At 46.7% G+C, this 13357-nt stretch overlaps 1 protein-coding gene across 7 annotated transcripts in view; it reads right to left on the reverse strand.

Moving 5' to 3' along the window:
* Positions 1 to 738: 738 nt before the first annotated feature.
* The window catches only part of HLCS (holocarboxylase synthetase), a 222840-nt gene continuing 210221 nt past the window's right edge, over positions 739 to 13357 (reverse strand). For 5 of the 7 annotated variants that reach the window (XM_008986655.6, XM_078358637.1, XM_035283170.3 and 2 more), the window contains 3 exons: positions 9868 to 9982; positions 6028 to 6241; positions 739 to 4230 (listed from right to left, as the gene is read on the reverse strand). In XM_008986655.6, coding sequence (XP_008984903.1) covers positions 4059 to 4230; positions 6028 to 6241; positions 9868 to 9982 — 501 coding nt within the window. In that variant the 3' untranslated portion in view covers positions 739 to 4058. Of the gene's footprint in view, positions 4231 to 6027; positions 6989 to 9867; positions 9983 to 13357 lie in introns of all 7 variants that reach the window. The other 2 variants (XR_013530618.1, XR_013530619.1) reach the window with 1 other exon arrangement.

Raw genomic sequence — 13357 nt, forward strand, 5'->3', positions numbered from 1 at the left:
AGGGCAGCGGAGGGTATCTGTAAGAGCCTGTATTTTCCGCCTCCCTCGCCCCAACCCGTTTTATCCTTTTAAAACTCCTATCAGCCCTGCCTTCAGCCCTTCCGCCCTAAGAGTGGGGGAGGTTTAATATGGCCAATGGATCTCGTATGAAGTCTACCTAAGTTTTCATTTACCCCAGCTATGAGACAGTTAAGGTAGACAGGGGGCTGCTACAGATAGAATGGGAAATGAAGAACATTTGCAAATAAATACCATAAAATGACAGTAGCTTGGAATTTTAGTGACTCACAGCCCTTGTGTTGTCTAGAATGCAGTATTCAAGCTGTCCCGAAACTTAAGTATGACACACAAGGTTCAAGTCTTGGGGGAAGCACTGTTCAGATGAAAAGTCAAGCAGTTTCCACAGAAGAGTAAGAAATGTCCTAAAAACAACCTAGAAGTTGTTACATTAAATTGATTTCTCACCTCAGTGAAAAGGGTTTTTGTTTCTGGGTTTTGTTAACTTTCATTCTTTGGAGTAATAATATTTCTCTGGTGTACAGCGCTGAATACATTTGTCAATAATATGTCAAAAAAACCTGGCTTCTTAATACTTGGAAATACATAAATATTCCTTACTATGTAAAACACTTTATTTATTTTGTAAAAATATGTTTAAATATGAATAAAAACACAGTAATCCAAAGTAGTTGCCTACTTTCAAAAATGAAACTTGTAAAAAGAAGAGTGAGTCCAAACCACATAGAAAGTCTTAGTTTATTTTGGTAGATTTATTTTTTATAGGCATTGGTTTAAAGTGACTCTTTTCAGAAACATTCTTTGAAAAGCTAAAACTGCAGAGGCTTCCACTTTCTTTTATTTCAAATATGCATAGTGATTAATGAGGAATAAGGATTCTCCCATGTTCTGCCGGATAAGAGCAAACAGATCCGGAGAACAGAGCCCATCCTGCCTCCCTTGTACATCTGAAGCTTGGGGTGAGGCTGGCTCCGCTATTTGTTCCCAGACTCCAGGGCAAAAGGGGAGCATGCTGTACATGCTGTGGCTTGGGGGGACTCCCAGAGGCTGCACGCTCCTGCCCGTGCTCCCCGTGGGCCTGTGCACCACACTTCACTCAGTCACATGCTCTCACATCAGACATCAGCCTACGGCAGTGAAACTCAACCGTGATTTGACTTCGAAAACAAATCCTTCCTACTTCCACCACTCCCTGGCACCCCAGGGATGGGGCCAGGGACAGGAAGCCCAGTGACTGCTGTGTTCTATTTTAGGGGGCCCTTCCCCAGGAGTCCTCCTGAAATCTGATACCAGCCTGGAAAGGAGGATATCTTGCTTTTACAAAACACAGTCAATACTCAATGCACAGCCTCTAAAGCCAGGGATAATCCAGTGTTCTAAAAGCACATGCCAATCCTGAGTTCAGTGACCACATTTTAAAGATCAGGAGGAAAATGCCAAGTGTCCATTAAACCTTTAAAGCTCCTTGAGATCCTCGTTGCAGGGTGCATACTATACGGCCCAAACCGGAGAGAGGGATATAGCAGGTAGACAGTTGCCCTAACACTAACAGCTATTGGGAAAATGCCTTTATTCAGCTAATTCTATAGGAAGCAGAGTTGCGAGAGTCTTTGGTTCATGTGAGGCAAAGTCAGGTTTATGGAAAATGAGGCCTCCGCTTGAAGGCTGCCTCATCTCCCTCAAGACAACTGGGTCTCCTGCGAGTGTGGGCAGCCTGTTAGAAGGCCAGGCACATCTCCGCATCCTTTGACAAGGCCACACTTCATTAGTTTTAATTTGCAGAAAGGAAATTAAATAACATTTTGTTCCCCAAAGCAGCATGGCCAGAATAGGACTTCAGCTTAAAACCAAACATAGCATGTTTTTCATTAAATAACCCCCAAAGAAATTAAAAAAGAGATGATGGCAGCTCTGTGAGAGGGCTGGCCTTATATTACAGAGTCTGAGAAATGAAACTTGCGTCGTTAGCCTCGAGATCTTTGCCCTGGATGATATTTTGCAGGTGCCCTCTCAAGGGTGAGTCCATTTTGTAATTTGGGGGAGGTACAGACTTTTATTTAAGCTTCAAACTAATTTTGAAAGAAGACTTGGGCATTTGGAGAAGAGTGTTTTTCTTTTTTTGAGAAAAATAATTCTAATTGAAGCCTTATTTCCAAAAATTACTTTTGAAGTTCTTTTAATGTTTCATTTCCAAAAAATACGTATTAGGTATTTTTCCTTCCTGTGGGGTGTTCTGTGCCTGGCTAAAGGTAGACAGATTTTATACTGAAAACCACAAGTTTCTGGCATTAGCCTGACTGGGGAAGACCTGGATAAAGATGGTGCTGGTTTACAGTGGAGGACTTTTGTTCAAAGCTGAAAGCTCCATCAAACTTTCTTTCCACTAATTTCAGCTGGCACTGGCAGGAAGAGAGAAAGCTGGACAAAAACTGGCCTTTTAAAGCTGAAAGGTAATGGGGATCATTCACAAGTTCAAGAGATAGGAGCGCCATGGAAAAGGCCTGGCGTCCATCTGGGAATAGCGAATGCGTATCAAAACGCTTCCTTTCTTTTGTTCTTTCATGAAGCCTGAGCACGTCAGATTTTCAGTGTCTTCTTTTAAAGCTACGTGTGCACACACGCACGCACACACATCAGCGGGCACTCATGCACACAGCCTCCCTCTGAACTGATGGTGTTTAGTATCAATAACGTTTTCTTCCTTGGTAATGAGGTAAAGGTTGGGGGCGGGGGGGCGAGAAAAACTATGACTTATGAGTAGAATGCCCTGTCTTCTATATTCTGTGAACTGCACAGTCTTATAGGAATGCTCCACATTTCAGAGTGAATCTGACACTGGCTTTAAAGCTCCGAGTCCTCCCTTGCATGTGGCATGAATGTGCCTTCATCTCCAGCTCTTAGAGCCAAGCCACCACCTCCCATCCAAGTGATGCTTCATCAGACATTTAAGGACTCTGAACTTGATTCCGTCTCTTCATAATAGGTAGTAAATTCAAACCAAGTCCCTAAGTAAGGACATTAAACTTCCTTAGGAAAGGGGGGCTCACCGAATACTGTCAAAGCAATTAACTCATTTCCTCTACAAGGTCATTGCAACGACACCAGTTGGCTGTATCTCTACAGGCGTTTTGACTTCGCTGTGGGACCACAGCACAGGTGGAAGTCTACCTTCCCTTTCCTTCATTAACAAAAACATGGAACAATGCCCGAGTGCCAAAGCATGTTCTTAGTGTTAAATACCTCCCAACATGCTCAGAAACAGGACACGGTACTTCTTACTCAACACTGGCCGGGGCTCGAGAGCATATCTTGGTTTGTTTTTTCAGTCTAGGGGTAAAGGTCTCCGCTACTGGGAAAATCTCTCAATCCTCCCATTGCTGTTTCTTTTCTTCCTTTCTTTTTTTTTTTTTCTGAGACTGAGTTTCACTCTTGTTGCCCAGGCTGGAGTGCAATGGCACGATCTCGGCTCACTGCAACCTCTGCCTCCTGGGTTCAAGCAATTCTCAGTCTCAGCCTCCAGAGTAGCTGGGATTATAGGGGTGCGCCACCACGCCCAGCTAACCTTTTATTTTTAGTAGAGATGGGTTTCTCCACATTGGTCAGGCTGGTCTTGAACTCCTGACCTCAGGTGATCTGCCTGGGATTACAGGCGTGAGCCACTGTGCCCGACCTTCCATTGCCATTTCCACGTGAAACTCCCCCTGACAATAAACATAAGTTGAAGTCCCAGAAGGGAGAGTGACTTCCCACCTGTGCCAGGGCGTTCCCTAATCTAAATCTTCTACTTGTCAGCCATCTATCCCAGGTTCTCCTCAAACACCAAAGGAAACGACAGCAAAACAAACCTAAAAAAAACAGTAACAGAATTTCCAGATGTGTGGGCATGGCCAGGCGGCCGTGCTGAAAGCGGAATGCTCACCGCGGTGGTTCCGCACTGGGCTCGGACCCCAGGCAGCCCAGTGGCGTCTCCGCCTGCTGCCCAAGTGCCAGGCCAGGTGAGTGAGGAGGGCAGGCCCAGGCCTGTCTCAGGGACATCAGCACTACCGCCGTCTGGGGAGGATGAGGTTTCTCAGCATGTCGAAGGAGTTGCCGTCCGGGTGCACAGTCACAACCTCGCTGCCCTCCTGGTGAACCTGGAGGAAGCCAGAATCATCCAGGCCGACAATGGAGGCCTTTGGTCCCTCCGGGCCGCCCAGACGGACTTGCTGACCACTGAAAAGGAGGAACAGCAAGTCACAGGCGGGCCTAGGACAATGAGCTGAATAATAATCCATGGTGAGAGAGCTGGGTGCTGGGGAGGGGCTGGGGCTCGCTGAGGGGAAGAGGCAGCCCGGGCTGAGCCTGACTTCCTTCCACCCAGGTGAAAGTTTCAATAGCTGCTAAAATAACCAGCAGGGTGCAAGTTCAGCAAGGATGGAAGGTTCTTCACACAGTATCACTCCTCCTAATTCTGGTCACCTGTGGTCATGGTTCGAACCGCTTCTTCTTCACCTCCAGCGCTTTTAAGAAACACTGTGCTACTCTAGGTCACTTGGCTGAGGTTGGAGGAAAAGAGGCTGAGCTGGCGAACAATGTTTTATTTTATAAAACAGAGTTGGGTCACGTCAACCACAAATGAAACTCATCCTGATCCTACTTCTTTTGAATATTTTCCAAATGAACTCAAGTCATGTCCTTCTTAACAGCTTTCGAAGCATAGAATTTTCCCCTGAAGTTTTTATTTTGAAGAATTTCAAATCTACAGAGCTGAAAGAGTAGTACAATAAACCTCATATTCTCTTCCATTCGCACACCAAACGAAAATATTTTCCATATTTGCTTTCTCTGTTCACACATAAACACACATTTTTTTTTCTGCATCATATAAAAATAAGTTGCAGCTGGGTGTGGTGGCTCATGCTTGTAATCTTAGCACTTTGGTAAGCCAAGGTGGGAGGATTGCTTGAGGCCAGGAGTTCGAGACCAGCCTGGGCAATATAGTAAGATCCTGCCTCTAAAAAAAATTTGTTTTAATTATCGGGGTGTGTGGCTCACTTTTGTTGTCCCAGCTACTTGGGAGGCTGAGGCAGGGGGATCAGCTGAGCCCAGGAGTTCAAGGTTTCAATAGTGAGCTATGATGGCACCACTGCACTCTAGCCTGGGTGACACAGCAAGACCCTCTCTTAAAAAAAAAAAAATAGAAAACAAATGGAAATTTAAAAAGTTTTTGAAAAGCTGCAGGCATGATGACACTTTCTGCTTAAATATTTTAGCATGAATCTCCTGAGAACAAGAACCTCCTACAAAATCATAACAGTACTACGACCGCTCAGGAAACTTGGTCTGGATACAGTAACCTTATCTACCATGTGGTCCATGCTCATGTCGTTCCCACTGTCCCCTCCATGTCCTTCGTGGCTATTTCCCTCCACCCAGTATCTATGGATCACACACTTTACATTTAGATGTCACGCCTCTTTAGTCCTCTCTAATCCCAAACCGTTGACCCACTTTTTTTGTCCAATTGCTTGTGTGAGGACACTGACATTTTTGCAGGACACAGGCCTGCTGTCGTAACATCAGTGTGTGGTCCCCAGACTTCAGCTGCATGAGAATCTCCTGGAGCATCTGTTATGACACAGAGTGCTGGCCCAGCCCCGGAGTTTCTGATGCTTAAGGCTGAGGCCTGCCTGGGGATCTCACTTTGAGACCCACCGTTACCTAGAAGGTTCGACAATTTAGATGTGTCAGATCGTTTCCTCACAATTAGAACCAGATTAAATCCATGTTAAACTCTCTCACAGTTTTCGGTTCTTCCCACTGCATCCCACCAGGAGGCACAAGATGCCAGTTTGCTCCATTACTGGCGATGTTAACTTGGTCAAGATGGTGTCCATGCGGTTTCTCGAGCAGAGGCGCAGAAGATAATCATTTGGACCACTGCTCAGCCCCTCATATTAAGACACTGAATTACTGATACTAAGGTACTAATGAAGGAGTAGAAAAGAATGAAGAAGAGCCAGCACTGACCTGTGGACCCAGTATCTGTAATAAAGTGGGAGGACGCTGTTGGGCCCTTTGTCCTGAAATGCGTCAATCAGTTTCTCCAGCACAGTCAAGACTCTGGCGATGAGATAATCGGCTCTTAAGGGCTTCAGTGCTGCCTTGTGCTGCTTGTTGTATTCTGTGATGAGGTCGTTGATGCAGATGGTCGGGTTACTGTTTGTCACATTAAATCCACAGCCTGGACGAAAACAAACAACTGGGCAGCTCAGCCTGCTGATGGCACCACACATCCCTTTCTGCCACCTGGAAAAAGTGTCAGTCCTGCCAACTTCCTGCCTCCTTGAACTCATTTCAGATTTTCTGTCTTTAGCCACTTGAAGAGTGACTTCTATCTTTTTGTCCATCTTCCTTTTTGTCCTTTTGTTTACTATTCTTGTTCAAGCTAAAATCATCTCAGCCTTACTGCAAATAAGAAGTTGGGAAAAAAGCCACATTTGATTCCGTTTAATTCAATAGAAACTATTAAATATGGGACAAAATGTATGAGCATTGCCTCGGGAAGAAGCGGTCTACCAAGCATTGTAGCTCTGTGCTGAGCGCAGTCTAGAAGAAACTCTCTTCTTTCTTCTCCTGCTTGAATAACAGATCACATGGCTGAAAACAGAGTTGCATGACTGTATTCAGGCCTTGGGGAGTAAACTCTGGATTCGGACATTTTGGACCTGGATCATGGCATTACCCTAGCTTGCATGTTTCACTACTTTCTCCTGGGAAGTCTTTGGTGCTAAGGTTACACTGTTGGCAAGACACTGACCCGCGCTCAGTGGCTTTTTTACAGGCTCCTAAACCAAGGCTTCATGAGAGTTCCCGGGGCGGTGTCTGAACAGGCTTCTCTGTGCAGTTACTTAACACCACTGTCCGCTCAGGGAGGGGCTGTGTCTTCAGAACAGCTGACCTTCAGTATTCAGCAGGGCACTGAATCGACCTGCAAGAGGTCTTCAGTAAGAAACAAAATACTGCAAAAAGTAAGCAGTAAGAAAACTACCATGTTTTCAGTGACTCCAAGAAAAAAATCCCCAAGACATTCGCCTCAGACAGAACAATGCCATTTCTGACCACAGCACTCTGTGGCAAGTGCTCCACCATTTCCAGTGTGAAGGGAAGGACTGAATGGTCTCAGATCTGAAAACAATATACTGGCTATTAAAATACAAAGCAGCTGGGCGCAGTGGCTCACGCCTGTAATCCCAGCACTTTGGGAGGCTGAGGTGGGTGGATCACCAGGTCAAGAGATCGATACCATCCTGGTCAACCTGGTGAAACCCTGTCTCTACTAAAAATACAAAAAATTAGCTGGGCACGGTGGTGCATGCCTGTAATCCCAGCTACTTGGGTGGCTGAGGCAGGAGAATTGCCTGAACCCAGGAGGCAGAGGTTGCGGTGAGCCGAGATCACGCCATTGCACTCTAGCCTGAGTGACAAGAATGAAACTCCGTCTCAAAAAAAGAAAAAAAAAATTAAAAAAAAAATGCAAAGCAATGTCATTTACCTCCAGAAGAAACCAAGTAACTACAGCAACAGGGCAGAATTTGCAGTTCATTCATTCATTCATTCATTGAATACAAACAATACCTGAAGCGCTTGTTGAAGGTAAGGCATTAAATTAAGTGCTATACAGCACTGAAAACTCTCCCCTGCATTCAGAACATGGAATTCCCAGGATGAATAGCAACACGGACTAATGGCAACTAAGGCTATGTCCTAAGGACCAGTGGGTATCCCTGCTGGCTACTCTGAATCCCCAAAGTCAGAGACCACATCCCATGGCCTTCAGAATTCAATAAAAACTATGAATTCTCACCAAAGGAAAACGTTTCATTCCGCTACTTCTTTTTTAATTCATTTATTTTTTGAGACAGGATCTCACTCCTATTGGCCAGACTGGAGTGCAATGGCATGATCCTAGCTCACCACAGCCTCAACCTCCTGAGCTCAGGTGATTCTCCTATCTCAGCCTCCCAAGTACCTGGGACTACAGGCACGCGCCACCACGCCCAGCTAATTTTTTGTATTTTTAGGGGAGACAGTGTTTTGCCATGTTGCCCAGGCTGGTCTCAAACTCCTGGACTCAAATAATCCACCCACCTCAGCCTCCCAAAGTGCCGGGATTGCAGGTATAAGCCACTGCACCCGGCCTATTTTTTATTTTTGAGACAGGGTCTCACTCTGTTACCCTGATTGAGTGTAGTGGCGCAATCGGAGTGACAGGGTGTCACTCTGTTATTCTGACTGAGTGTAGTGGCTCAATCAGAGCTCACTGTAGCTTTAACTCCTGGGCTCAAGTGATGCTCCTGCCTCAGTCTCACAAGTAGCTGAGATTATGAGCTCAAGCTACTACGTCTGGCCTTCGCTTACCCCATGCTGATCATCCATGAGCCTCCTTGTTATCTGGCCCCTACCTAGGAATCTCTGCATCGACTGCAATTATTCACTTAAAGATAGGAAATGGAGGAGGCTGGCATATCCCAACACTTTGGGAGGCCGACATGGGTGGATCATGAGGTCAGGAGTTCAAGACCAGCCTGGGCAACATAGTGAAACCCCATCTCTACTAAAAATATCAAACAATTAGCTGGGCACGGTGACATGTACCTGTAATCCCAGCTACTTGGGAGGCTGATGCAAGGAGAATCACTTAAACCTGGGAGGTGGAGGTTGCAGTGAGCCAAGATCATCCTTTTTTGCAATTCTGGAATTGCACTGCATTCCAGGCCAGGCAACAGTACAAGACTCCATTTCAAAAAAAAAAAAAAAAAAAAGATAGGAAATGGAGCTTTAAGGGTAGGAAGTAGCTTGCCCAGAGTGACACTGCCCGTGGTGGCAGAGCTGGTAACACAGGCCTGTATTCCCTGGCTGGCACGTGGAACACACGGTTACATGTTTTTTGAGCATTGCTGGTTTCTGAACACAGATAAGGGTTGACTGCCACAGAGTGAGGCTGATGACTGGATGACTAGGAACCTACGGACTTCTGAGGTTGCCTCTGAATCCATCTTTCTGCCTGAACTGGATGTGCTAAGGTGAAACAGGGATTCTTTACCCAACCTGGACCAGCTTGGAGCTTCTTCTGAAGGTTCAAACGACGGCAACTCTTTCATGGCCTGGGAAGGTCACGATAAGAATGCAAGACACCAGGGGAACTATTTTAGAAATTAACTTGGGCTGGGTGCAGTGGTTCACATCTGTAATCCCAGCACTTTGCAGGGCTGAGGCGGGTGGATCATGAGGTCAAGAGATTGAGACCATCTTGGCCAACATGGTGAGACTCTGTCTCTACTAAAAATACAAAATTTAGCTGGGCATGGTGGCACATACCTGTAATCCTAGCTACTTGGGAGGCTGAGGCAAAATAATTGCTTAAACCTGGGAGGCGGAGGTTGCAGTGAGCCAAGATCGCACCACTGCACTCCAGCCTGGTGGAGACTCAGTCTCAAAAAAAAAAAGAAATTAACTTTCCTTTTTCTTATTACAGAATGGTATGTTAAATGTTTATTTTCACCATTTCGAATTCGATGAGTAGCAGGAGCGTGGAAGGATGTAATACCACTTTGATGAGTGATCACATCACGTTTGGTTTGATGTGATAACCGCTTTGGTGCTTTCCATGGTCACACACAGAAAATGCTAAACTCGGTGAAGTGCTTTCGACCAATCTCTCTGCATCTACATCCTGCTCCAAAACTACAAGACTCAAAGTAATCTCATATGATAATCTGCTCTTGCCAATGTAGGCATGCATAAACCTTTTTCATTTTTATCGTTTTATCAATCTAAAATGCTGGGGGAAAGGTTTTGGAAACTTACCAATAAGTATATAAAATGTTTCTCCCATGAGTGTTGAGTTAACCAGAACTCCGCCGATCTTCATGAGGTCACTGTAATAAATATCGTTGGGCCACTTCACTCGTAAGTTGATATCCTAAAGGGAAATCTGCACATTAATTAAGCAGCCTCAGGACACAAGGGGCCCAGGCAAGTCACTGAGCTAAGGGAAGACAGCAGAAGCTAAGGTCCTCCCCTTTTTCAGATAGCCAGTCACTTCTTTGGGACAATCCAGTATTGAAGTGCCTCTTGGGGCTAGGAAGTAAGGTAAAATACCTGAAGAACATAGTCTGCATAAACCCCAGCATTCTTCCCCACCCCTCAGCACCATTTCTCATCATCCAAAACACTTTCTGAAGATGCCTACCTTGTAAATTAATTCATTATGTCAGTATCAACCATCACCACCACCATGGAGTAGCTAACTAACAAGCTAGGGCAGAGGTGGGAGAGAATGGTAATCTCAGGGTGTGTCTCCCTTCAGGAACCCATGCTTGAGAGACAAAGATGCCCCTGAATTAACAAAGGATCATAAAAGGCAGGTAGAAATGTCTTAAGTACAATGCTGTGGGCAGGGTGCAGTGGCTCACGCCTGCAATCCTAGCACTTTCGGAGGCCGAGGCGGGCAGATCATGAGGTCAGGAGTTCAAGACTAGTCTGGCCAACATAGTGAAACCCCATCTCTACTAAAAATACAAAAAATTAGCTGGGTGTGGTGGGGTACGCCTGTAATCCCAGCTACTTGGGAGGCTGAGTCAGGAGAATTGCGTGGACCTGGGAGGCGGAGGTTAGAGTGAGCCAAAATCGCGTCATTGCACTCCAGCCCAGGTGACAGTGCAAGACTCCGTCTCAAAAAAAAAAAAGAAAAAAAAAGGAATGCTGTGAAGACGCAGAGGAGTAATTCACTTTAGCAAAAGCCTTGCAGAACTGCTAATGGTCCCGTGGGGTAATGGAAATTGACTTGTCACGTGGCCTATTGCCTCTGCATCTTGAGTAGTGTAGCTCTGATGGGGGCTCTGCCTGTCATCAGCTCACAGAATGGACCAAGAGTGGACAGTGTCTTGAACGAGGCCACCCAGACCTCTGTGTATCCACTGTGACTCTGAAGTTGGGACACAGAGACTGGGCTAGCTGAGTGGGTGTCAGAACCAGCTGATCTTCTAAAGCTGGGGCTGGCAGCCAGGCTGTGCCATGGGTGGGTGAAAGAAGCCTATCTGGAGATGTGAGGCTGGAAGAGAACATTCAGCAAAATAAAGCTCAGGGACCAGAGAGTAGCCGATGGCCTCCAGGTTTCACGGGGCTGGTCTTCCCGCATTGCCAGCCAGGCACGGCCCTGAGCCCCTTCTCAGCACTAGTCAACGTGTTACTTACACCAGCCCATGTGCTGGTGCTAGCCCATCCCTAGGGAACACGGGGAGAAACGGAAGCTTAGAGCAATGATGGGGCTTGCCTGAGGTTCTATCACTTGAAAGCCGCAGAGCTGAGATTCAAACCTTTCTGGGTGATGAATCCCATGCTATGCAGCCTGTCGCTTCCATGAAATCCCCTTCCTCCTTCCAACAGGCTTTCTTTTGACCTTGGCCAGTTAGAGCATATTAGAAGCTCATCTGCTCTAAAACAGCAGTTCAGGATGAGAAAAAAATGTAGGAATAGGAGAGGCACAGAAGAACCAAAAGTCTAAGCCAATAAAGTATGGGGGTTTGCAATGACCCTGAACTGATAAACAGCTTCACGTTTCTTTTCTCTCTAGAACGAGGATTCCCATTGGGAGGGGTGGATCTGGCAATACCGGGAGACGTTCTTGGTTGTCACAGCCTGAGGGAGTGCTACTGGCATCTAGAGAGTAGAGGCTGTGGATGCTGACACATCCTTTAAGGCACAGGACATCCGGATGACAAAGATGCCAGGACCCACTTATCAATTGTGCCAGGCTGAGAAAGTCTCCTCTAGGAAACCTGTGACTGGAAGACTCTGCTCTTCATCACTGCCCCCAGTTCCCTTTCCTGCTCCTCTCTCGCCTTCCCTGTGCCTGCCACCTGGCCAGGGGAATGAGCCCCTGCCTTGCCAGTGGGAGGGCACCTGTGGAGTTCTCAGAGCTGTCAAGCTCCTCCACCACGTGTGCAGCCGCTGGTGCCTAGCGGGCCCTGCACGTGGGCTCCAGCTTGCCTTCACATCTTCAAATCACATCAGTTCATGAAGTAGCTTATGAAACTCTGGGTTCCCACTCAGGTAAACAGGACCAACATTTTCAGATGAAGAGGAAGGCTGTGTATTTATTTTTCATTTTCCCAATCATGTATTCCAACAGTTGCTGTGATTCTCCCATGTAAAAAAGACCAAAATGAAACAAATCCTGGTTTGAAGAGCGGCTAACTTCGTGGGAGATGGAACAGGAGCACACATCACTCCTCTTCAAAGCCACACACGGTGGATACCACAAAAGGGGCTTTAACATTGCAAGTGCTGTCCAGTGCTGGAGGAAAGGGCTGGAGGGTCTGAGAATGAAGTAGAGCTGGGCCTTAAGGATGAACAGAATTTTAAGAAGCAGAGAAGAGAGCAGGGGGCAGGGGTGCATGGGTAGAGGGAGGGTGCCGGGCCCAGAGGGACTTCACGGACAGAAGAAAGAGCAGGAGTGAGAACGGACAGCTTAAGGCAGGCTCTGGAAGGAAGGCCCAGGCACCAGCGGTCGCACACGTGGCAGAGGAGCTTGACAGCCCCGGGAACTCCACAGGTGCCCTCCTGCCTCTGGAAGGAATGTCCCAGTGAGGCTGCTGTGGGTCTGTGGAGGGTGATCACGATTTGTGTGCTGAAGGTGACATCTGTTTAGGGACCAGTAGGGGCCCTAGTGAACACCATAACAAAAATGAATTCCAAACGACAGGGGCCTGTTTCAATCATCTAGTAGCTGCACTATGTCAGCTAACCTGGCTATGCTAAAAAAGAAACCCAATTCAAAATCAAATGTCCCATCACACAGGTGAGGCGGGGCGGCTGACTGTGGAAGAGGGGAAGAACACGGGTACAAGCTTCTTAAGGACCACAAATTCCCCCAACCCCGTTCACCGCTGAAGGCGAGCTTCCCACTTCCATCCTGGCCCCCAGCACCTGGCACACACAGCCTCTGTGCACAGCAGGCCCTCAAAGAATGCTCGCTAAGGGAACCATGGGCTCTAAGGTCAAAGTCAAGGCCATGAAGAAGCTAAACAGGCCAAACAGACCCACTTAACGTTCTCAGCTCAGAGTTTGTTTTACTTATTTTCCTAAGACTAACCTGTTGCTAGAGTTAAAGGTCATTTCTCCCATACCAGGACTATTTTTTAATTATTGCTATTATTATTTTTTGATACAGAGTCTTACTCTGTTGCCCAGGCTGGAGTGCAATGGCATGATCTCGGCTCACTGCAACCTCTGACTCCTGGATTCAAGCGATTCCTGTGCCTCAGTCTCCTGAGTAGCTGGGATTACAGGTATC

The sequence above is a fragment of the Callithrix jacchus genome, chromosome 21 (genome assembly GCF_049354715.1).
Source record: "Callithrix jacchus isolate 240 chromosome 21, calJac240_pri, whole genome shotgun sequence".
Classification (NCBI taxonomy): Eukaryota; Metazoa; Chordata; class Mammalia; order Primates; family Cebidae; genus Callithrix; species Callithrix jacchus.